Below are 25406 nucleotides of genomic sequence, written 5' to 3'. Positions count from 1 at the left end.
AGTCTAGGCTAGACTAGGGTAAAGGGAAACTTATCCCTGATTGTACAAATTTACAAGCAGGAAGGATTTGTATAGCAGAAGCGACATACTAGGTCCCTTTTGCAATAAGGGCTTCTTACCTTCCTCCTTGCAAGAAAGTTTTGAAAGTGCACAAGCATGCGCAACAAAGTGTACACCCTTGGCACACCTATATGCTGGGATGAATGAACTCAGCTGCGCATGCCATTAAAGGAGAACTATGAGGGGGGAGGGGGGGGGTGCTTTTCACTCACCTCATAGTTCTAGCCGACCTCTGACAATGAGACCGTCACAGGTCGGCTCAGTAGATCGGGAGGTGAGCGAACACATACCGGCGTTCGCTCGCCTCTCGATCCCGTCATGGCTCTCTGCCGTGACAGGGGGAGGGGCTGGATTCCCCTCCTCCCCGCTCCGATCCGCCAGCGCTGACAGAAGGTTCTTGAGAAAAGGAGAAGGTTCTTTCACCCCCTGAAATCTTAGGTTGTTCCTTCTCCTTTCTATTTTCACCGGGGCCTGGCTCCGCTCTCTCTCATTACTCTATTTTAGATACGAACTTCTTCTTTATACTGATGAAAATCAACTGCTTTATGATTAAGTGGTTCTCAGTTTACTTAAAATGATATTAAAGTCAAAAAGTTTTAAGCCACTTCAAATGCTGATGAAATCACTTACAATGGATGCTGCTTCTTGATGTATAAAAGTTTTAGCTTCCTGCATTATTAGCTGTACCCCTGACCCTGATATCCTGTTTTATGGTGGCTCCGTTCCTTTGCAGAGTCCTATGGAGCCACCCTTGTGTGTGCGAGTAAGCTGTGGATATCTTCACAAAGACACAGGAATGGCAAGCCAATTCACTACACTACTCCCTTCTCCCTTCAAGCTAGTAGATGGACAGCTGCTACAGACTGCTCTGCCCCTTGTGATTTTGTATTCAAAAGGAAGTTCAGAGAAACTGAGCTGAGAGGGTTGGAGTTACACGAACATGATCATAGTAAGTTTTTGGGCAAAAATGTAAAGAAACATTTTGCTGAGCAATGCATATTTGTTTGATCTGGATTCATTATAGAAAAAAAATGAATATCTCTCTCTCCCTTACCCTACCCTAGACCCCCCCATCCTGATATTCTGTTTTAGGTTGGCTCCTTTCCCTTGCAGGGTCCTATAGAGCCACCCTGGTGTGTGCGCTAGTAAGCTGTGTGCGTCTCCACAAACACGCAGGCATGGCAAGGCAAGTGCTTGAGTAAAAGTAAGGCCTGGTTCACACCTGGGCGTTTTGTAGCGCGTTCCTACGCTCTGCAAAACGCTCAAACACCGAAATCCCATTATTTCCTATGGGTATGGTTCACACCTGGGCGTATTACAGGCCATATGAACGCGCTACAAAACGGCCTATGCCCAAAGAAGTACAGGAGCTTCTTTGGGGCGTATTTGCCGCGTGTATCCATTGGGATACAGCCAGGTAGCCCTCGGAAACGCGCGTTTGTCGCACGTTTTTTTACAGCGAATAGCGGTAAAAACACGCATATTCGATACGCCTACGTGTGAACCCAGCCTTAGAAATACTTTGCTGGGCAATGTATAATTGTATAATTTGTTTGATCTGGATTCAGTTTTGAAAAAAAAAGTTTGAAGTTTAAGATTACCTTCACCTTTGTAATACAGGGGTAGGTAGCTGCAATGCAAGGATACTTTTTTAGATTCCTGGGAGTTCTTCTTTAAAGTCACAACTACAATGACATCATAACCCACCCAACTGATGTCACATTTACACCATGCTAGTAGGACACATCTCCCCAAATTCTTTTTACTACACACACATTAGACCAAGCAGGAACAGCCAATGATAATGCCATGCTAGCAAAACAAGAAAAGAGCTTTTTCATAGACTAAAATCTTACTACATTCTCCTTAAATCACTGCGATATATTAGGAACAAGTTTAATGATTATGCTCAAATCAATCCTTCAATAAATATACATACTGCCTGCCCCCTGCAGGTTTATGGCTCTTAATGCTGTAACAAATGGCAGAGGATGTCAGCCGCTCTCATATAAAATAACAGCAGCAGAATGAAGTCGAGTATTAATTGGAGATTATAAAATGTATCATGGCTCCCAAAAGAGCGACATAATATATCCCAGATTGTACATACCACACACTGTTTCTGAAGAGAATTAGGAACGGAAAATAACTAGCCTAAGTATAAACAAACCCAAATCACTAAAATCTCAGAAGTTTTACCATATTAAGAGAATTTCAAAAATCATTTGCAGTTTTTTTAAATATGCGGCTTTCAGTGAAATAATACCTTGTGATCCTGCCATAAAAGTCCTTGTGTACCACTTTCTGTCGTAGGGTAACAACACTGACTTTGGACATTCATTTGTGTCTTTTATATCTGTTTGAAGTTCACAAAATTTGTCCTTGTTATTTTTCTTCATAACTTCAAAATGCTGGAAATGTCATGTTATCATTGGGCATGCACCGATATATCGGCCGCTGAAACATATCGGCCTAAAAAGGCACTATTGGCTAAATGCCGAAAGTGCCATTTTTCCTCCCGATACAGCGGCGCATCCTTGCTTTCTTTCATCCCCGCTGGGCGCTGCTCTATGTCCCAGCGTGGATGAGAGAAACTGTCACAGGTGGCTGAGCACTGCGGGAGAAGAGCACTATGAGCCGCCGGTGTCTCTCCTCAGCCTCCTGTCACAGATCAGAGCAGTGTGGGCGGAGACAGCCAGCGCTGTCACAGGAGGCTGAGCTCTCCTTCCACACCCCTCGCTCGGCCTCCTATGACAGCGTGTCAGGAAGGAGAGCTGGTACAAGCAGTCAGTCAGTGATCGCTGAGTGTTTGTAAATAATTGAGGACAGAGTATGGTTACTATATCCTCAATTATGAATGAATGGGAAGTGATCTACATCACCTCCTGTTCATTCATGATTGTGGACATTCTATATCCACATGTTATGAATGAGCAGGAACACTCAGTATAGAGGATTTCTGTTCATTTATAACAGGGGCTGCAGAAAAAGAGATTGAGGACTCTGTGTCCTCAATCTCTTTTTCGGTTTAAAAAAGGGAAATATCAGGGTTCTGTTTAGACCCCTAATATTTCCCCGAAGCCCCTAAAAGTAAAGTAAAAAATAAAAACATTTAATAAAAATAAATAAAATCTAAAAAAAAAAAATCTAAAAGTTTATATTTCGGTTTCGGCCTGACATTTTTTTCCTTTCGGGTTTTAAAATTTTTATTTTGGTGCACCTCTGGTTATTATCCTTTCCATAAAATCTTCTATATTTTAGGAGTTATGGTTCTTTACTAAAAAGTGTTTCCAGTCCTCTTCCACTAAATGTCAGCTTTGGTTTTCTCACTTTAGTTCACAATGGAATTGAGAAGCACCAGCCGTTGCACAATGAATATAGAGGAAATAGCTCTGATAAGATCATTTTGATAACTTAGAAGACGTTGCAACAGATCTGTTTAACATGGGGTGAAAATGTTTAAATTTGACTTTCCAGTAAGGACAGCTATACTTCTGATAAGTACTACAAACGTAGACCTTAGCTCAGCCCTTAAAGAAGCTGTGCAAAAACAAAAGCCAAGACAAGAGGGTAAATGACTAGCCACCACTATTGCCTGTGGTCTCCCTGCAGCTGATCATGTCCCCATTACTGACTGACAATGCCCTGTTCTGCACTAGGTCTCTGTGTAAAGGCTGCCATCTTGGTAGAGGAGCAGGGCTTTGTTTTTCATGTTAGTGCTGTCCTTCAATAACTTCTGATCTGATGACCGTTGAGGAATAAGAAGCAGCAGGAGAGGTGCCAGAATGCCATAGAATGGATGACGTGAAGTAGGGAGATGCTGGTCTGCAAGCCCTCAGGTACAGTTTCCTCTTTAGCAAGGAGAACAGTGATCAGAGCAGTGATGCCATCACCAAATCTCATTCCAAATCTGGTGAGACCAGCAGTGCTTTAGATGATATAACACTGCAGCTATACACTGCCTGGCCCAAACAAAAGTCACACAATCTAATATTTAGTTGGACCGCCTTTACCTTTGATTACGGCACACATTTGCCAAGGAATCGTTTCGATAAGCGTATGCAATGTCACAACATTTATTTTGCTGCAGAGTTGCATTAATCTTTCACCAAGATCTTGTAGTGATGATGGGAGAGTCGGACCTCTGTGTAAAGTCTTCTCCAGCACATCCCAAAGATTCTCAATGGGGTTAAGGTCTGGACTCTGTGGTGGCCAATCCATGTGTGACAATGATGTCTCATGCTCCCTGAACCACGCTTTCACAATCTGAGCCCGATGAATCCTGACATTGTCATCTTGGAATATGTTCGATGTGCCATCAGGGAAGAAAAAAATCCATTGATGTTAGAACCTGGTCATTCAGTATATTCAGAGAGACAGCGGACTTCATTTTTTTGGGGAAATAATTTTGCTGAGCCTAGACCTGACCAACTGAAGAAACCCCAGTTCATAACACTGAAGCCAGGTGGTGAAATTTATTTTGGCCAGGCAGTGTACAGCGCCGAGGCTGCATTCACACCTAAGTGTAAGGTGTAGCCAGGCAATTTAAAGGCCTTGCAATGGGCGTTTGTATGTGCAATTTTAAAGCGTTTTATGCACTACTTGTACTACAGAAGAGTCCAGTGGTTTTCGCCCTGTAGATTTTTATGTACTCATGTACTTTTTTTGTACTATAGGTGTCAGGCTACCAGCAACAGAACACTCAAGGCCATTGAAAACAATGGAATTCCACTTACTGAGAGTTGTAGCACTTAAACAATCGAGCTGCAAAACACCTACGTCTGAACGGGGCTTAATGGTGTAAGCATTGAGGTGCACTGCTATATTTCAGGAATTCAAGACAAAAGTTTAATCTTCTAGAGTACAGATTAGGCCAGGGATGTCCAAACTCCGGCCCTGCAGCTGTGGTGAAACTACAAATCTCATGAAGCATCTCTCTCCGGGAGTCATGTCTGTGGCTTTGAGAATCTTGCAATGCCTCATGGGATTCCTAGTTCTCCCACAGCTGGAGGGCCGCAGTTTGGACATCCCTGGATTAGGCAAAATGAACATTTCTAGATATTCCCTATAATATAGAAATCCTAGGACAAAAACAATGTAAGTGTAACTGGCATACCGTCTGAAATTATAAGAACTGGAAGGCGAGTCAGCTCTGTGGCATCCAACCAAAACCCACCATGTCTCTTTGTGTGGATTAAATCTTTAAAGTTTATTTTTCTAATGCTTTGTACTTTTAAATGTAAACTCTCATTTATTCTCACAGATTGAGTTACAGGGAAGAAAAGTTTGACCTTTGTGGTCAGCTGCTAACATTCTACACCGAGTGTACACAATCCACCGAATCAATCAAAGAATGGGAAAATATATTAATGCAACAATATTCTGAGACATGCAGGAATAATGATTAATACAGGACAAGCTGCAACTTGTTTCCTATTCTCACCTTGCCAATGGTTTCTTCAACTGCCTTTATGTAATTGTTTAAATCTCTGTTGACAGCGGCATATTCCAACATGACGGACTCCATGCTCTCCACGTCCACCGTGTCACCTGCAATGACACACAGGCATTCTTGGTCAGGGAAATACCATGGAGCAAACAGAGATACAGAAGAGCTTTTGTTGACATTTTTAAACAGCTACTTAATACAGAATACAGATTGTTTAAGGCAGGTAAACAAAATGCGTCTAATGCCGTAAATGTAACACCTTTGATGGAGACATTGCTTTGCTCGCCAGCATATCAATAGTGGCAAGCAACCGCATTGTTTGTTGCCGAATCCCACATAACCTTCACTTCGTACTTTACATTTTGGGAAGCCTATTGCTTCATTTTTAGAAGACATTATTGCCCTGAAACAGATGGCTAGAATGCCTCCTATCATATTTGAATATGTTATCAAATAAATATTTTACATTTAAAAAATATATATGACAGCATAGGAGTGAATTAGGTAAATGTATTTTTAATTGGTGGTTGATAATGAGACCATTTTGAAGGACAGCCCACCACCTATGAGAAATAATAATCTAAACTACTGAACTGTTGTATTATCTCTCAAGGATTGGCATCTCCTTCTTCATTTGGCAGACGTGTTCCGTCAGTGCCAGGCTATGTTATCTGCCTCGGTTCAGTGCTGATAACAGACACTCTCAAAGGTTCTGTCTGGACTACATAAAAGAAACCTAAAGCTGGCCAAACATAAGCTAGATTTCTGTCATTCAGCCCGTGGAAGCAACTCGATTGCCCTATCCACAATCCAATGCATGTTTCTGACCATGTTTTCTGTTACTGCCATATTTAGGACGCAACATAAAACATGGTCAGATTGCAGACTCCAGATTGGACTGCCTTGCCCAAATCATAGACAGGGCAAATTGTCTTATGTCGTATTAGTTCAGTTCACAACACCGCGCTGCAGTGAAAAGAAAAAAAAAAGGAAGACACGCACTACCTATCAGTGCAGCGGGTTGCAATGCACTAACCAGCATTGCAATGCACAACAGTGAATAAACATGAATGAACATGAATGAACATTTTGTGATGTTTCAATAAAGTTAAAGAAACAGTAAACGTGTGGTGTGTCATCTACAAAGTATCGGCACTTTACAGCACACACCAGTGGCTGCATTAGAATGAGGCCACTGGTGTGAATAAGCCTTAAAGACCAACTCGACGCACAGTTATTTTTACTTTTTTTTGTGAACCTTTAAAAGGAGAACTATGAGGTGAGTGCTTTTCACTCACCTCATAGTTCTAGCTGACCTGTGACAATGAAACTGTCACAGGTCGGGTCAGTAGATCGGGAAGTGAGCGAGCACATACCGGCGTTCGCTCACTTCTTGATCCTGTCACGGCAGAGAGCCGTGACAGGGGAGGTGCTGGATTCCCCCTCCCTGCTCTGATCCTCCAGCGCTGACTGGCGGAACGGACGGGGGAGGGTACAGCTGGCTCTGCCTCTAGATAGCCAGCTGTCACTCACGCAGCTGGGCGGATCCAGACATAAGGGTGACGGGAGGACGCTAGTTTGTGTCCTTCTGTTACCCTAAGGAGAACTATGGGGAAAAGCCCTAACCCCATAGTTCTCCTTTAATATTTTTTTGTAACTCACTTTAAAACTAATTTTTCTCATATTTCAGGAGATCTTTGTAAGCGCCGATGATTGCTACTGAAATGTATTTTAGGCTCCCAGATGCATCGGAATGGTGTCTATGATAGACTCCAGTTCCAGTTATTGTGCCTCCGCCCCCTCTGCAATGCCATTCCCTAAGCACAGCCTAAACGTCCTCGCTGTGCTTTATAAATGGCGCAGCACAGAGGGGGCGGAGGTACTTTACTGGACCAGGAGTCTATCATAGACACTGTTGCAATTGTACAGGGAGCAAGAAGTGCAGCTCCTGCTTTGCATTCCATCAGCGTTCAGCAGAGCTTTCAGAAAGATTTTTTTTTTCCCCTTTAATTTTTTTAATCTGGTGATTCTGTCATTAACACACATCCTGTCCAGGTGACAACACTCACTTATCTATGGTGGGGCAGCATAAGAAGAAAAGACAATTTTTAGGCTTTACAAACACTTTAAACTGTTTGCCATGTACAATTACCCCAAATTTTCTTATGCCTCATATCATCTCAATGTTCATTTCCTGGTTTAAAATTGTTAACATTTAAAAAAAATGGTGATCTTATAATTGAACCCTCAATTTTCTACCACGCAGTGCCGTCATTTATGTCACCAGCCCCTTGCTAGATGACACTACTGTGGTATTGCTGTGTGTTGTGGTGCTCTGCAAAGAGCATGCATTGGCAGAATGTGTTGGGACACCATTAAAGGTTATAACACATGTGTTTTCCTAGTACAACAGTGTGAACAGGGCACAAGAAATGGCATAAAGCAATGCGTCTCACACTTTGGCCAATCATGCTTCAGTAGAATAACCTTTCCAGTGTCCAAATACCTCCTATACGAAGACAGTACGTTTCTTAATCTATTGCAGGTATTGATCATCCCCAGCAAACAACTACAAAGTCCATTGAAAAGGTATCCTAACTGTATCCATGATACAATGACATTGCAGGGTACATGTTAGCTTGTGATGTCGCTTTTACCATGGATGCAATAATTATGCAAAAGGGACAGTCCACCAAAAGCTACGGCTCCAATCACACATTAGCTGTTTTCCACGCGTGCTCAGCCGTACAAATACCCGAGGGAACAGCGTTTAACATATTAAAAAAAACAATCCATTGCAATGTGCATTGTCTGCATGTTCCAGGTATAGTAATAGCCGCAAACGAACGGAATCCGCGTGTATGTTAACGTTTGCACGGTACCGCTCTGTGTGAATGGACCCTTATATTTCAATTTCTGGCAGATGCTGGAAACCTGGCAATGTCTGTACCTCTCAGGGCCAATTCACACCTGCGCAAAGCACACAACGGCTGGTGTGCACTACCCAACATAGTGCTGATGCTGTGATCCCGGCACTTCACACTGCATACTTTTTTTTTTTAGAACTTTATTGAAATGTCACAAGTGCCATTTCATTCAGTTTAACAGGCACATCGGGGTGAGAGGCGTTTGTTTTGCGTCCCATCCCGCTGTCCTGAAAAAAAAGTAAAGTACAGCGCGCCGTACTTTTTTCAGTGTACACCACTGCGTTCCCACCGTAACGCAGTGATATGAATGGTGCCCACCTGTGACAAGGCAAATTGTCTTGTGGCTGTGCGGGAAACAATGGCCAACACAGCTCCATCGCATATGGCGTGAATAAGGCTTAAGACACTATTGGGAGATATCTAAATTTGAGTTTTGGGGTCTGCGCAGCTACTATAGCCGTTATGAGGGGCTCCCCACTACCCCTGTTGAAGAAGAATGTAATAGGAGGAGCTGGAATACACAAAGTTCGGGGAGCATCCAAAACTCCCATCTCGGCAAAAATTAGTTGGAAATTTTGCAAAGCAGATCTCTATGTTGGAGTATCTAAGACAAAGAAGAAGCCAGGGGCTGTCTCAACCCAATGCAATGACTTTTGGGTGGACACAGAGGTGCTAATACTTAGCAGTTTATGGCTTGTTCTACGGTGGGACAGAATCCTGCAATCGTCCATCTTGGACTGGAAAATTCACATAGTGGATGAACTGGTTTTGCTATGCCATTCCAACTCCAGCAAAGCTCTTGAAGTCCACTGCATGGAGAGTTTAATTTTAGCGAGTTCCTTGCAACTCAGCAATAGATATTGAGGATGTAAAATGTCTTATTACAACATTGGATGTGATCACATGATTATGTTAAAGACAGAACCTACCCATAGCAATGATTATGAAACAGTGAGTTTTGAAATTCTCAATAAGTTTTGCAGATGCTGAGCAAACATTAGTCAGATCAGTTGGCTTGATCATAAACTTCATACATGCCAATGTCAAAATGGGACACGCGGCATGTGCTCCAAACCCCTAACTGATAGATTCCAAAAATTGTGTATTGAACAGAATAGACAGACAGATACAAATGGAATTGTCAGAATTTTGTATTGGCTTGGTTGCACCCTTTCTCAAACTGAATGCTAAAGGCGGCCACATACGAATGGATGTGATCATTAGATCAATCGTTTTATGGGACTGATCAGCCATAACATTATGGCCACTGAGAGGTGAAGTGAATAACATTATCTCATTACAATGGCACCTGGAAGTGGGGGGGATATATTACAATGGTACCTGGAAGTGGGAGGGATATATTACAATGGCACCTGGAATTGGGGGAACATATTACAATGGCACCTGGAAGTGGGTGGGATATTACAATGGCACCCGGAAGTGGGGGGGATATGTTACAGTGGCACCCAGAAGTGGGGGGATATGTTAAAGTGGCACCCAGAAGTGGGGGGATATATTACAATGGCACCTGAAAGTCGGGGGGGATATATTAAAGTGGCACCCAGAAGTGGAGGGATATATTACAGAGGCACCCAGAAGTGTGTGGGGGGGGGGGTATATTACAGTGGCACCTGGAAGAGGGGGGGTATATTAGGAAGCAAGTGAACATTTTTTCCCTGAAGTGGTTGTGTTGGAAGCAGAGAAAATGGGCAAGTGTAAGGATTTTAGTGACTTTGACAAGGGCCAAATTGTGTTGGCGAGGAGACTGGGTCAGAGCAACCCCAAAACTGCATCTCTTGTGGGATATCCCCGGTCTGCAGTGGTCAAGAACAACCAAGAGTGGTCCCAGGAAGGAAAACGGGTGAACTGGCGACAGGGTCATGGGTGGCCAAGGCTCAATGATGCACATGGGGAATGGATGTTGGCCTGTGTAGTCCGATCCAATAGAAGAGCTACTGGAGCTCAAACTGCTGAAAAAGTCAATGCCGTCACTGCTTTTCATGGTTATTTAGCATGTTTTATTGTTGGCACATGAAATGATTGGCTCCGTGTGCTCCTTCTCCCACTCTGCACTCTGTTGTACAGGGCCTGCAAGAGGCCGATACCGACTCCAATGCAGGTGCTTACTGTGAATGCATTGAAAAAATACTTTTAATAATGAATTACAGAGCTTAAAAGGAGAACTATGAGGTGAGTGAAAATCACTCATCCACATAGTTCGAGCCGACCTGTGACAATGAAACTGTCACACGTCGGCTCTATTGATCAGGCAGTGAGGGAACACATACAGTCGCTCGCTCACTTCCCGATCGTCTCCCTGCAGAGAGCGGTGACTGTCAGTCACGGCTCCCCGCAGGGATTCCCCCCTCTCCTCCAGCACTGAGTGGAGGAAAGGACGGTGGAGGGGGCGGGCACAGCTGGATCTGCCTCTAGATAGGCAGAGCCCGCTGTCATTTACGCAGCTGGGTGGATTTCGACAGTATTGTCGGGATCCGTCCCGGCTGCAGCGGTCATGGGAGGACACTGGTATATGTCCTCCAGTGACCCTTAGGAGAACTATGGGGAAAAACACTTACCCCATAGTTCTCTTAATTTGTGTCATAGAGTTCAGATTTACAAGATTTAGGTAGTAATCATATAGGTTTGTGAGTTTCCTTTAACTTATGGCGCGGCTGATGTAACCATATTCATGAACACTACTACTAGTTCATTTCTCAGTTTAGGTCACTGGCATTTCCTGTAAATGATCTGACCTCCTGTTTTGTGAATGAAATCAGCACTCCCTGCGCAGCATGTAAATTGTAGGTGTTTTCCAGATTACTTAAAAAAAAAAAAGGAATGCATGGTCTGCTGTGTAAGCAATTCTTTCTAATTGAGCAATATATTCGGCTTACTCACATTCATAACTTCCTTTATTTATTTGTGTTTACTTTTTTTGCAGTTACCAAAGCCTGACAATTAGGCAATCGTGTCTACAAATCAATGACCAAAACAATAAAAACAATTAAATAAAAGATATACTACAACTTTAGAAAAGGTGAGGAAAGGTTAAAGAAGAACTCCAGGCAGAAATATTCTTAAAAGGAGAATTATGAGGCAAGTGATTTTCACTCAGCCTCATAATCTGAGCCGACCTGTGACAATGAGACTGTCACAGGTCGGCTCAGTAGATCGGGAAGCGAGCAAACACATACCGTCACTCGCTCACTTCTCGATCTATCCCTGCAGAGAGCCGTGACCGTCACTCACGTCTCCCTGCAGGGATTCCCCCCCCCCTCCCCGATCCTCCAGGGCTGACTAGCGAAACGGATGAGGGAGGGTACAGCTGGCTCTGCATCTAGATAGGCAGAGCCAGCTGTCACTCACGCAGCTGGGTGGATCCAGACAGCATTGTCGGGATCCGTTCCGGCTGTGGCGTCTCAGTATACCGCAAGCTACAGGTCGCGGTATACCGAGCTTTGGGTGACGGGAAGATGCTAGTTTGTGTCCTCCCGTTACCCTTAGGAGAACTATGGGGAAAAACACTGACCCCCACAGTTCTCCTTTAATGCTTGCAGTGGAACTATCCCCGCACCTCAAGGGTTAAGTGCTCTTTTTCATCTACGGAAATAACAAAGCTATACTCACCTGAACCTTGGAGCCAGCTGGCTGCTATACCGATCCCTGCGGCATTTCCTCTTCTACTCAAGCGATGGAATGTTCCTCAGTAGGGGTGCACCGATACCAATATTTTGGTATCGAGCACCAATATTTTTCCCCCGGTACTCGCCGATACCGAATATATCGAGTACCGGAAGTCCCATTCAGGAAGCCAGGCGGCGTGTAACTCGCCACCTGGCTTCCTGATTAGCTGGAAAGCGTGTAAAGACTCGCCACCCGGCTGCTCGATTAGCAGGGTAGCCGCCTCCATGATTCTCGTCACTAGGTGACGAGAGCATGGAGCCGGCTTCCAGGCCAATCAGGAAGCCTGGCAGCGTGTAATGATGCACTGCCCAGCTTCCTGATACCGGAATGTGCGCCCTGCTATAAAGGCTGATTATAGATTCATGCGGTTGCCATCTTTTTCTAGTTTCTCCCATACCTGTTCTTCACGTTTGTCTAAGGGACTGCAAAACGTATCCATGATAAAAGCTAACTACAAAGTTTTCTCCCGATGGTATATGGTACCATCAAGACTGTGGGCTATATACCCAGGTCAGTCGCCTTTATGCTTCAGGGGATGCGGACTTACTGGAACAATGTTACACACTTGGTGGGAATGTCCGCGCCTCCGCCCATACTGGAATAGACTTTATGCCTTGATCTATAAAGTACTCCAGAGCCGACCACCTCGTGACCCACAGTATGTTTTATTGAATCGCCCAATCCCTGGCCTATCCAAGCCCAAAGCCAAGTTATTATCATTCTTCTTTCTGGCTGCAAAAATTTCCTTGGCACAGGCCTGGAAATCCCCGGCAGTTCCGTTCAGACAAGTTATTTCCAAACTGTCGTGGATAATGGTACACGAGAAATTGTGTAGCATCCTCGGAGATACCCGAAGTAAATTCGAACGGGTATGGGAGCCATGGATGTAATAGCTTCACATTTCCAGATACTTCCCTGATCTTTTTCTATTCTATACTTTTACCCTTTCCCCCTCCTTGATCTCTTAATATTGTTCTTTTGAGCTCATTATGCAAAATGTACCTCTGTTCTTGTCCCTTTGTGAGCATCTAATGTACCTGATATGTCATAACAGCTAACACTATGCAATGATATGACCTTACATGACTGTGTGATAGTAAGTATCTTGCGAGATGCTATGTGTATTTTGTTTTGTTATCTTGTCTAAAACCTTAATAAAAATTTGTGATAGTAAAAGAGAACTATGGGGTAAGCGTTTTTCCCCATAGTTCTCTTAAGGGTCACAGGCTCAATATATAGCAGCTCGCAGTATATTGAGGCTGCCGCAGCCAGGACACATCCCAACAATGCTGTTGAGATCCACCGAGCTGCGTGATTGACAGCCCTGGCCCTGCCTGTACCCGCACACTCCCCCGTCCGTTCCTCCAGCCAGCGCTGGAGAATCGGGAAGGAGGGGGGGGAATCACTGCGGGGAGTGTTGAATGTGTCACTGCTCTCTGCAGGGAGATGTTCGAGAAGTGAGCAAGCGACAGTATGCGTTTGTTCACTTCCCGATCTGTTGAGCCGACGTGCGACAGTTTTATTGTCACAGGTCGGCTCGAACTATGAGGATGGGCGATTTTCACTCACCTCAAGATCTCCTTTAACTGCAAGGGTTAAGATGATTTCTGCCTGGAGTTTGTCTTGAAGGCTGCCATACATGTCAATGAATTCCTCCATCCAGAAAAATGTGGATGGAGGAATCTCCCGAACAGTGACAGCAACTCAAAAAAAAAAAGTCTGTTCAGCAAATTTTTTAATCAATTTCTTTACATTTTTTTTCATTAGTTGATTTCTAAAATCAACCTTTACAGCGCCAACCATTGCTGGAAATATGGCCGACTCAGCAGTGATGGGCCAAAATGTTGGCCGTCTATGGGGACCTTTAGGACTTCTCTTAGAACTTCTGTTCTGTTCTTCCCCTTTGCCCACTTTATGTAAAGTTAAAACAAACATTTTGGCTTTAGCAATAATAATTACCATAAAAAAACAAATATAAAAAAGGAGAAGGATAGTGTTTCTATAAAAAGAAGTGTATTATTGTAAAAAGGAATAAAAGTCCCTTGTTTGGAACATAGAACACAGTAAAAAAATAAAAACGAGAAGACAACTCTATTCAACCAAAATGGAACGAACATCCTCGGTATTACTCAAATCTTCAAAACAAATTTTAAAAAAAACGATATCCTGAGATCTATGGAATGTAGAAGTTCCTTAGGTAAATAGGCTGCATCTGGTCTGAGAATGAGGTCTGAAAAAACAGACAAAAACTGTTTCTTGACAGGAAAATATTTGACATCCCTGGCTCTAATGACAAGAGGAAGGCCATGTTGAGACACAGGGAGACATGACTGTAGTAAAGCTCCTATATCTCAACCAAAGTGGAAAGGTATCTAGATGTCTTTCCATGTTGGATATCACATCTTCCAGGTCTTGAAACGCAAAAAAAAAAGTGGAGGTAGAGCTCCAACTTGAAGTTGGACAGAAAAGAGCACCAAGACTGAAAGCTCGTCACCATAACTGTCCAGCACGGAGCCCACAGAAATCTTAGAAGTATAGTCTACCTAATTCTTTTCACCTTATAAATGGAATCCTTACATACAAGCTATTTCCAGGAAGTGAAAGGCTTGTGTACACACTTCCCACATATTTTAATAGAGAGAAAGACACGGCCAAGTTCCTGATCAACCAAGTTCCTGATCCACAACGGCACCACATATTTCCATGGGAAAACCTGCCCCTAGACCATCGGACGTAAATTCCATGGTGACCGATTCAAGGAGAACCTAAAACTACTTTTGTACCTACAAGGACTGGTGTCTTGCCAGCCTCGGCCTCATCTCCAGCAGTAAACATGATGAGGGAGCGGTTCTCCCGTCATCTGCACACCAGACACTGGCCTGTGGAGTTGCTCACCTTTACATTCTCTATCACCGGGAACTGCAGATTTATTTTTTGTATGTTTGTGCCATATCTGCAAATCTATTATTATAACCCCTCGCCCCCATAACAAGGTTCCAAATATATCCCAATACCATTCATGTTATATACTGAGGACCCAAAAAAACAACCCAGAGGTACAGATGCACATGCATATCTAAGTATAAAAGTGCAAATAAAGTCCAACAATGAACTTCTCTTATTTGCTTCCTTTTGCTCTCTCAAAATATGCCATGAAAAGACCTTTCTTTAAATTGTATCTGTTAATACAATGCACAAAAAATAACTGTTGATGCCGGCAGAAATTATGTGAACGTCTTGTGCTCTCTGACTGTGATGCAATCTTCAGTTAGCATTGTTCCCAGTTCTCCCTGTGGACTGCACACCTCCCACTTATGTGATGTAGATGAGGAGAAAGTGAGTTCTGTAGTCCTGTCCTGGGATGAAAAACATGCTCCTCCATAGATATACTCAGTGAGTGAGTGTTGTCACCCTAGAACAAGAACTGCTTTACTGACAAGATCACCAGTTGAAAAAGTAAAAAAAAAGTAAATCAGAAACAAGAAAACTGATGCAGCAGCCACCACCTCTAAGGACTGGTAAGCGGCAATAAATGACATTTTTGTTCTTGGGTTTAGATACACCTTCATTGATACACTTTACATTCATGGTAAAATGCATGTTTATCCTCTGTGAAATGACTGTTCTAACACAGTGCATGAGTGATATTATATTATAAAAGCTGCATTTCCCATACAGTTCAATGAGAACCGTGATCTACATTATAAACAAATCATTCATCCTTTGCCTTGTGTCCTTTTCCCTTCCAGAACAAACTGGACAGGTGGCATTTAAGCAGTGAACAGAAAGTTCAAGTCAGTCAAGCTAATAATGACGACGATGTTTCTGCAAATGACAAAAATCTCCCGAAAACCGCACTTGACTTTTGTCTGCCAGCTCCCCTACTGCTGAAAGCGCACAACAGACCGGCAGAAAGTCTTTTTGTTTGACACGTTTAAGCAGAGAGGTTTATCTACAGCGACTGTCAATCAGACTCTCCATGGGGCCATACACAATGAACAGCAGCCACGGGGAGGTCAAAGAATGATGTGCTCTAGACTAAAGCTGGCAATTTATACAAACTCTTTCTTAGAACTGATTCTGGCAGCAAAGATAAACTAAATAAAATGGAATTTGCATGTAGTAAAAATTTAAAGTTTATATATAACATTCTTTTCCATTTTGGATAGAGTAGGGGTGGTTGAAAAGCCGGGTCAGGTTCTTTTTAACCATTTGGAAAACTGGAATAAACTTGCTCATTATAATACTAGATGTATTTCATTTGGATTTGATCGTACGCTGCAGCAATGTCTGTATTTAATGTGGACACAAAGCGTATTCCGACTACTGGCGTCCAGAAACTATAGCAGTAGGACGTTATCTTAGATAGATCCCATACTTTACTCCTCGAGGTTTTACACATTTTCATAGCTACATGGTCAAAAGTTTGTGGATGCTTGTTGGCCATCCTTTTCCAAACCCATGGAAGTTATTATAGAGCTGGCCTCCTCTTTGTGGCTAAAACAACCTCCACTCTTCTGGGAAGGCTTGCCACAAGACATTGTGATGTGTCTAAAAGGCAAAAGGTTCTCCACCTGTGTCACCTCAGGATCCACATCTGTCCTTGGCCATTAAGTTGCCCCACACGTTCCGGTGTGGGCGATCGAAATGTGGGTGGGAGGTGCGTTTGAGGGGACATTTAAATGAACAGCAACGTAACGTACAACCCGAACCCTTAATGCACGGTAGGTGCGATTGCGTGGTACAGTGCGTTACTCACACAGGGCTGTGAAATTAATATACTGTACTTGTGTGAACGGGCCCTCAAAAACACTGACTGACAGACACATACAACTACAGAGATTCTCACACACACATATACACTCCAAAATTATTATCTTTTTCTGTTTTTTAAGATCCACCCAGTCTCTCTGCCTTACGAGAACTGGAGGGGATCCTCAGCCTAGGGTCCAGTGTGGGCTGCTGTGCGGTGATGAAGCTCCGTCCATATGTGCATTGCTTGTACGACGCCCTTGAACGCCCTAGAAAGGTGCCGGGAGCCAGAACGTGACATCACTCTAGTCCAGGCACCTCTACAGGTCATGCGAGGGAGCTGTAAGAAATGCACGTATTGATGGAGCTCACTCGGGGCCATAACCCCAGCCAAACCCACCTCAAGCTGACATTTGGCGCCAAGCATCATATTTTGAAAGGCTGATCGGCATGAGAACTGAGTGCTGGGCTAGAGGAAGGCTAAAAACCCTCTCACCTAGCGCAGTAGAAGGCATGCGGTGACCTAATAAACACAGGGTCACGATCCACCAGTTAAGAACAGGTCTAAAGGGAATTTATTCCCAATTGACTAAGACAGCATTTGTGAAGTCAGGTCCTGATTTTAGATGAGAAGACCTGGCTTGCAATCAGCATTTCCATTCATCCCAAAGGTGTTGAATGAGATTGAGATCAGGGTTCTGTATGAGCCACTTGCTCAGCATGTCTTTATGGAGCTGGCTTTGTGCACAGTCTGGCTGGAACAGAAAAGGGCCTTTCACAAACTGTTGCCACAAAGTTGGAAGGACAGATATGCCCACAACGTCTTTGTATGCTTTGTAGCATTAACAGCATTCTTCACTAGAAATATTCTAGATGGGTGTCAATATACAGTCAAGTGAAAAATGGTAATTCCACTTGCCCAGGCGAATTTGGGAAAATTGAATTACCCCCACCAATCTGCCTTTTCTGTTCCCTCCCACCAGCTCTTACCTTCGAAAGAATGCTGCTTTCCCTCCATGGCTCCTGGGGTACCGTCCGTACAGAACATCGCAGCGCTAGGCATTTCAAACTACCCTCACAAATGGAGAGCATCTATTGGTCAGTGCAATCACCTGACTAACGAGAAATGCGTCTTGCTAAAAAGGTCCTTCTCATTAGTTAGCACGGTCAGAAGCAGAAGGGGGGAGAGGGGGCAGATTGGTGGCGGTAATTCCATTTTCTCAAATTCACCTGGAAAAATAGAAGAACCCCTTAACCCCTTAAGGACCAAGGCCTTTTTTTCGTTTTTTGCACACGTTATAATCTACATTTTATGCCTGCAAATTACTTAAAACCCCAAAACATTATATATTTTCTAAAAGCCAAGACCCTGTAGAATACAATGGCGGCAGTTGCACATTTTTATGTTGCAAGATATTAGCGCAACCTTTTACCAAACCCAAGCATTTTGTGAGAAATGAAAGTTAAATCTGGTGCCCCAATGCACATTATACCCATTTTTTTGTAAAATATAAAAGAAGAGGTTACAACGAGTAAATGGATACCCAACATGCCCAGATTAAAAATTGTGTGCATCCGTGAAACTGGGACAAATTGAAGTACCCCAAAAAGTGCATAGATGACGCTTGAAAAAGCCCCTACAGGTCATCATGTGTAGCGCTACCGCCATTTTTCAAAGTGTATTTAAGTAAAGACGTTCGTGCTCGCGGAGGCCGGGGAGTTTAAAAAATGTTAAATATTTTTTATAACTGTTATTTTATTTTACTTTACTTTCATACAGAAGGTATAATTGACCAGATGACAGCAAGCTGCTCAGACTCTTTAAGGAGCAAAGCAAAATCCCCCACCACGATTCACAGTTGTCATGAGGTTCTTCTCCTGAAATGTTGTCTTCAGTTTGCAGCAAACAAATCTACAGTTACCTTTGACCAAACTACTATCTTTGATCAGTCTTCAGTACATTGTTCCAGAATGCCTGGTCTTTCCATATATGCTGAATAGCAAACTGTAGTCATGCTCTAAGGCCTGGTTCACACCTAGGAGTTTTTGAGCAGTTCGAAAAGCGCTTTTAAATGCCCAACACAAGAAATCCCATGATTTTCCATGGCCCTTGGTCATACCTGAGCAGAAAAACACCAAACGCCCGAAAAGGTACAGGAGCTTCTTTGGGTAGTTAAAAGCTTTTTTGCCCCATAAACATCATTGGAAATGGCCAAAAACGTGCGACAGAAGCATGTTGTACATTTTCATGAGCGTTTTTGTGTCTTGTATACACACGTTCTTCCATTGCCCACAATGTTTTATGAGCTGCCAATCAAAACGCGCATACAAAAGTGCACAAACGACAAATAACTGCATGCTGTTAATGCGCGTACAAACGCGCAGAAACGGTGCCACCTAGGTGTGAACCAGGGCTTAAGGGTCATTTTTGAAGCAGGGCTTTTTGTTAAACCGCCTGTCAAGCAGGTTAAATTGGTGCAATCTCTTTCCGATTGCAAATGCTTGCACTTTCACCCCCAACTGTTCCAAAAAATGCCTGAACAGCCTGCAGTTAAAATTCTGTGATTCTTGGAAACCTTTTAGCTTTAAATTGTTAGCTCGTTTTGAATTTTCTGAGCTATCCACACCTAGACAAATTAGCAGTCATTTGAAATACACGCCTCCTAGAAATGATTTTCCTAACAGTGGAATTATTATTTTCAAATCATTTGGCGCTCTTTTTAGATGCCTTGCCAGATGAACAGCCGCCCACAACTCTTTCTGAGGGCCTTAGGCTAGGTTCACAACTACACTACACCGCATGACACCCGGGACACGCTTCCTGGGATCTGGCCGTCCTGTATAGTGAAGGCAGCGATTGCCGCGCGACCCCATTGATTTCAATGGGGTGACATCCACGCAGCAATCGTAAAAAATAAAAAGTGCATGTACCTTTTTTTTTTTGCGATACATGACGCACGGTTGTTTTAGCCCGTCGCGACTGGGGTGCCATTAGAAAATAATGGCACCCACAGCGTGATCGGTTCACACCTTGGCGACTCCGTCCGCACGGAATCACGCACGATTGCAGCGCGGTGAGGTGTCGGCTGGGTGTGAACCTAGCCTTAGAGAGCTCTGTTAATCTTGGCATGATGACACTACCCATGTCAATAGCATAAAGGACACCAGACCCTAGGTGTCTTAAGGTTTAAATAAGACAGGTTCCATTTGCATTCTTCCCAAGTCGGGTTGTAATAACTGGCACCCAATTCTAATTTTACGGATCTGAAGTGGTGGTATAAGGAGGGGTTCAAGTTACTTTTCCAATATGACAAATCTGCACTTGCATTAATTTAGCTCATTAAAATGAACATGTCAATTTTATGTGTCATTTGTTCAATATATCGCCTTTATCTGTAGGTAGTATTTGAATCATAATCTAATGTTTGCCTTTCCATGGGGTGTTTGCTTTTTTACATTTGGCCATATCGTGTAGATATCATATAAGACTGAAGCGCTATTCTGTATGACTGGGGATTAGGCTTAATCAAGCTGCAGCTCGACTGATGTGCCGAGTTGCATAACTCAAATTATAGCTTTTACAGAATTCAAATAAATATAATACTGGAAGAGCTCATTACGCAACTGCACCTCCAGGCAAGGAAACATTGCATATAAATATAGCCGTGGTGTGCAGACTCTGCTTGAATATGTGCGTATTCGATTTCACGGTAGTTTAGTTATACAGGTCTCGAAAATCCCTAAAAACACGGAACCCAAATCCGAGCAACATGGTAGTCAACGGTGAACAAATGTGGATGGGCTGTATATGCGCCACATTCCTGCCACTAAATGACAGATTCCTGGCTGCGGTAGTTTAAATTTAGCCCCAGGAATCATGGTTACCCCTGCAGTACATCTGACATTTAAAGATGGGAGTGTGACATGTACGAATTGGCGGGCGATGGGTCATCATTATCACCGTTGATTACCTCGCTGGATGACATGATAGATGCTGGGTATACTTCTGGGGACATTAAGGAATTTTAAATGCTAGTAAGTATGTCTGTGTTTAAGTTAAAGGATTTGTATTCAGTGGGATATTTTTCTTCGTTTAACTCTTTGCAGGAATGGGTAAGGGTACGAACATATCCCTGTACCCTCATTGCCTTTGGAGGGGGTGCGTAGCTAGTCACCCTTAGGCCTCACTCACACGAGAAAAGGCTGGCACATTCAGCTCCGTGCTGTGTGCACAGCCGTATCAGGCAGCTCCCGGAAAGGACAGGTGCTGTGTGTGATTAGTACGCAGCCTCTTTCCTTCTCTATGGGAGTACGCGGTCGAACGCCGCCCTACCCACACCCCGAGTGCAGGTCCGTACGGGTGTCCTGGTTCAGACACAGACAGGATCCATCCTGTCAACGTAAGAGTACGGATACCCGCACGGACGTGCTGGCCTTTTCTCGTGTGAATGAGGGCTTATTGCAAAAGGAGGCTTCCACCAGTACACCAAGTTTTCTTTTACTTGGTGGACTGGTCGAACCAATATCAGTCCACCAAGTTTTTTTACCTTGCACACTGTGGGGTGCTTTCTATGTCATTATGGTGACCATATATTGTTACATCATAAACAAGCCTGCTGACGTCAAAGAGCCATGTGTGTAATAATTTGCAGATAATTACCATATTGCAAGCTGTGGGGCTTTTACCACTTTTTTTAGCATGTTCCTAAACTTCAAAAGCAACCCAACTCATGGCCCAGATACAGAATTACAGACATTCTAACAGGTTATTCTGCTAGCAGCAGCACTCAGGGAACGTTTAGCTGTCACTCAGCAAGCACTCTAGAAGTGCAGAGTGAGCACAAACAGCTAACGTATGTTTATACGACACAACCCGACCGGCCACGTGTATGACATTCTTTCCTGATGAGTCGTCCTGTGATTGTGCTGGAAACCTAGAAAGAAACAGCACTCTCCACACGCAAACCCACATTTCCTTGAAACTTTCTTCTCCCCCACGGAGACAAAATACCGGAATTATAAGACCTTTAAATACATGTAGATATACAGTACTGTGCAAAGGTTTTTGGCAGGTGTGAAAAAATGCTGTAGAGTAAGAATAATTTCAGAAATAAAAGTGTTAATAGAAAGAGAAATCCAAATCAAACCAAGAGTTGTCGTGACCCCCCCCCCCTTGTCTTCTTCTACCTACACTTGCACACAGTCTTTGAAGGAACTCGAAAGGTAGGTTGTTCCAAACATCTTGGAGAACTAAGCACGGATCTTCTGTGGATGTCGGCTGCCTCAAATCCTTCTGTGTCTTCATGTTATCCCAGACAGACTCCATGATCAGGGCTCTGTGGGGGCCAAACCATCACTTCAAGGACTCCTTGTTCTTCTTTACACTGAAGATAATTCTTAATGACATTGGCTGAATGTTTGGGGTCGTTGTCCTGCTGCAGAATAAATTTGCAGCCAATCACATGCCTCCCAGATGGTGTGGCATGAAAGATAAATATCTGCTTGTATGTCTCAGCATTGAGGACACCATTGATCCTGACCAAACCTCCAACTCCATTGGCAGAAAAGCAACCACAGACTTGAAAAGGAACCTCCACCATGCTTCACTGTTGCTGCAGACACTCATTATTGTACCGCTCCCCAGCCCTTCCGCGAACAAACTGCCTCCTGCTACAGCCAAATAGTTCACATTTTGACTGATCAGTCCAGAGCACCTACTGACATTTTTCTGCACCTTAGTTCCTATGTTATCATGCATAGATGTGTCACTTAGACTTGTTTCCATGTCGGGGGTATGGATTTTTGGCTGCAAGGCTTGCAATGGAGGAATAAAACTGAAATGACTGAGCCCCATGTTGGTCTATGGGGAATTGGATGTAAACAGACATGTGTTGATTACCTCCGGTCCGGCAAGAACATGTCCATCAAGACAGAACACTTCAACCAGCTTGGGAATAATGGCAATGTTGGAATGTTTAAGTTTGATGTTTCTGGTACAATTGTTGGGGTTACTGTAAATAGCCTCATACAGTGTAAATTTTATGCTGTGGGTAAAAAAGGCAGAGCCCCTTGGGGTAGGGCCGAGAAAACAGAATAAAGTTTGTATAAAAAAAAAAAACACTTGACTGGGCTGGTGTCAAGGGTAACCAGGTATAAATGGACACCCGTCTATTTACAAATGACTAGCCATAATCTAGCATTGGGCAGCAGATCGGGAGCACCAGAAAAACTGATAGGTGGACCTGATCAGACCACACGTGTAAAAGGGGCCTTAGGAGGCAACTCATAGACTGATTCAGTTTATATCAGCTGCAACCAGAATTTACATTGTGGCTAAATGAAAACCACCTAGTATGTGCCATTCTAAGCTCAAAAGCTGCTTGGCTGCAATACTTACTGAGTTACTGACCCGGAACAAGTACGCATGATAGAAAGTCAGAGTGATATCAGAACTCCTGAACCACATATTGTTCCAGCGCCAAGACTGAAGCTACTGCATCAGCATAACAGTCAGAGAAATAGCATATTCAAAAAAGGAGAGATCAGCAGTTGGCAACCCCTTCATGCTCTCTGTAACAGTTTACCCAACTCCAGGTTCGGTCACAAACCAAAAAAAAAAAAAAAAAAAAAAAAAAAAACACACTTTCTTTGAAATACTCACCTTCTTTCCAAGAATGTGCATCTTGTAGGGTGGCTCCCATGCCAGGCTGAATGATGCACACTGTCAATTAATCCACTTCCAATGAGCTCACCCTTTGGGGGTGCACCATTAAAAGTCTGGTTATGAGGGGGCCTTTTGTCGCTGGATTCCATCTTTTACTATATGTGCTTCAAGATGGAGACTCTCATAGGTTAGAGTTAGAACCGCACTACACAGGAGGGGTCTTGACGAGGCCGTGTGGCTTTCACATATTCTGCAGAAGACGTGCATCTAAAACCTCTGTTTTGAACCTTAGCGGTTAGACAGGTTTTTATTTTTGCACGCTGGCTGTTGAGTTTGCTGGGAAGCTTTTTGCTGTTTTAATATTTAAAGCCCTTCCATGTGCACCTTGCTTTAAAGCTGGTTATGGAGTTGATGAGTGCGTTTGCCATTTGTTTTGCTTTTGCAGCTGGAGTCACAATTTAATGAAAAATACTTATCCAAATCATAATCTCTGAATACAGGTCTTCAAAAAACTTCCTTCCTTGAAATGAAAATGGTGCCTAACAAAGTATATAAACAATGCTGGAAAAGCGTAGGCATACCTGTGTTCATCTTCAAACCAATTCCTATATGCTTGGGGAGGACCTCGAGTCACAGACCCATATGTATACAGCGTCTCAAATACTGAAAAAAATCAAGACTGAGCCACATATTCCTAAACATAATACAGTCTAATAGTAGAGCCTCCACAGGCCAATGAGCTTCAGGCATTGGATTGTTAGCTTTCATACCTTTTAGGATGACAGAGTAGGAATAGGACTCCAGAGATATTTCATAAAGTCTGGCAGCAGGGGATCCATGTCTGTTACTCTACTGGCATTAAAAATGATGATACAACTTACTACAACATAACATTACTTGATACATATTGTGGTAGCATTTCAGCCATTCACATTTCTACTGCCTTTTTTCCCTTCTGCACCGTTATGATTCATATCCTTTTTCCGTCCTATAAAATTATAATGAATAACTTCTTCATAAAAAAAGGAAACAAGGGAAGCATATGTATTGTTTTTTATTGTAAAACAAATGTACTCACCCAGGTCTAAATTATATTATACTGTGCAAGGAGATGTTAAAGCCCAACTAAACTTTCAGTTTATGTATACATTCCATGTGCATTCCACCAAAAAGGCTTGCAAAGACTTAGGCTAGGTTCACAGTATGGCGACCCGTGACTGCACCACAATCGAGCACAGAACTGCGCGTTCACGGAAGCGCGCACCACCACCGATTGCGCCGCAGGTGACATTATTTTCTAAAGGCACACCAGTCGCACCGGGGCAGATCGTGTGGCATACTGCCCGTGCAATTGCGCACAATCGCGTTTCAAAAAACCATGCAGTGCGTGTCGCAAAAAAAAAAAGTACATGTACCTTATTTCGGGGATTGCCGCGCGGATGTAACCCCATTGAAATCATCGCTGTGTGCAATCGTGCACAATCCCGCGCGTCCCGGGATCGCTGATATCTGAACCTAGCCTCACAGTTTGTTTTCTTTAAAAAAAACAGCCACATGCTGTAGCCTGCTGTAGAGAAGGACCGTTGCTCCATGAGAGGAGGCAGTGGCCTCCCTGCATTGTCAAGTCCAACACAATCTTAGACCCCAGCTCTAAAGGGTCATGCTCCATGACCATTATGCTAACTAGCAAGTAGTCACACCAGGCCCCAAAACAGGATATGTCTGTCACAGACCAGAGATACACTTTGCATTGAAGGAAAGACCATGAACACAACCTTGAGGAATGTACCCCCAAAATAAGTCACCAAAGGCAGATATCATATCTCAGGCTGGGCACACACCTTACAACCATCGCAAGACTGTTGTCTTG

At 43.4% G+C, this 25406-nt stretch overlaps 1 protein-coding gene across 2 annotated transcripts in view; it reads right to left on the bottom strand.

Annotated features, from left to right (window-relative positions):
• Positions 1-25406, bottom strand: part of NSMCE2 (NSE2/MMS21 homolog, SMC5-SMC6 complex SUMO ligase) — a 204637-nt gene that overhangs the window by 132114 nt on the left and 47117 nt on the right. For both annotated transcript variants that reach the window (XM_018559467.1, XM_018559468.1), the window contains exon 3: positions 5504-5610. In XM_018559467.1, coding sequence (XP_018414969.1) covers positions 5504-5610 — 107 coding nt within the window. The remainder of the gene's footprint in view (positions 1-5503; positions 5611-25406) is intronic.

This window comes from Nanorana parkeri, unplaced genomic scaffold, assembly GCF_000935625.1.
Source record: "Nanorana parkeri isolate BGI_ZX_2015 unplaced genomic scaffold, ASM93562v1 scaffold397, whole genome shotgun sequence".
NCBI lineage: Eukaryota > Metazoa > Chordata > Amphibia > Anura > Dicroglossidae > Nanorana > Nanorana parkeri.
This window is presented reverse-complemented; position numbering and strand designations above follow the sequence as displayed.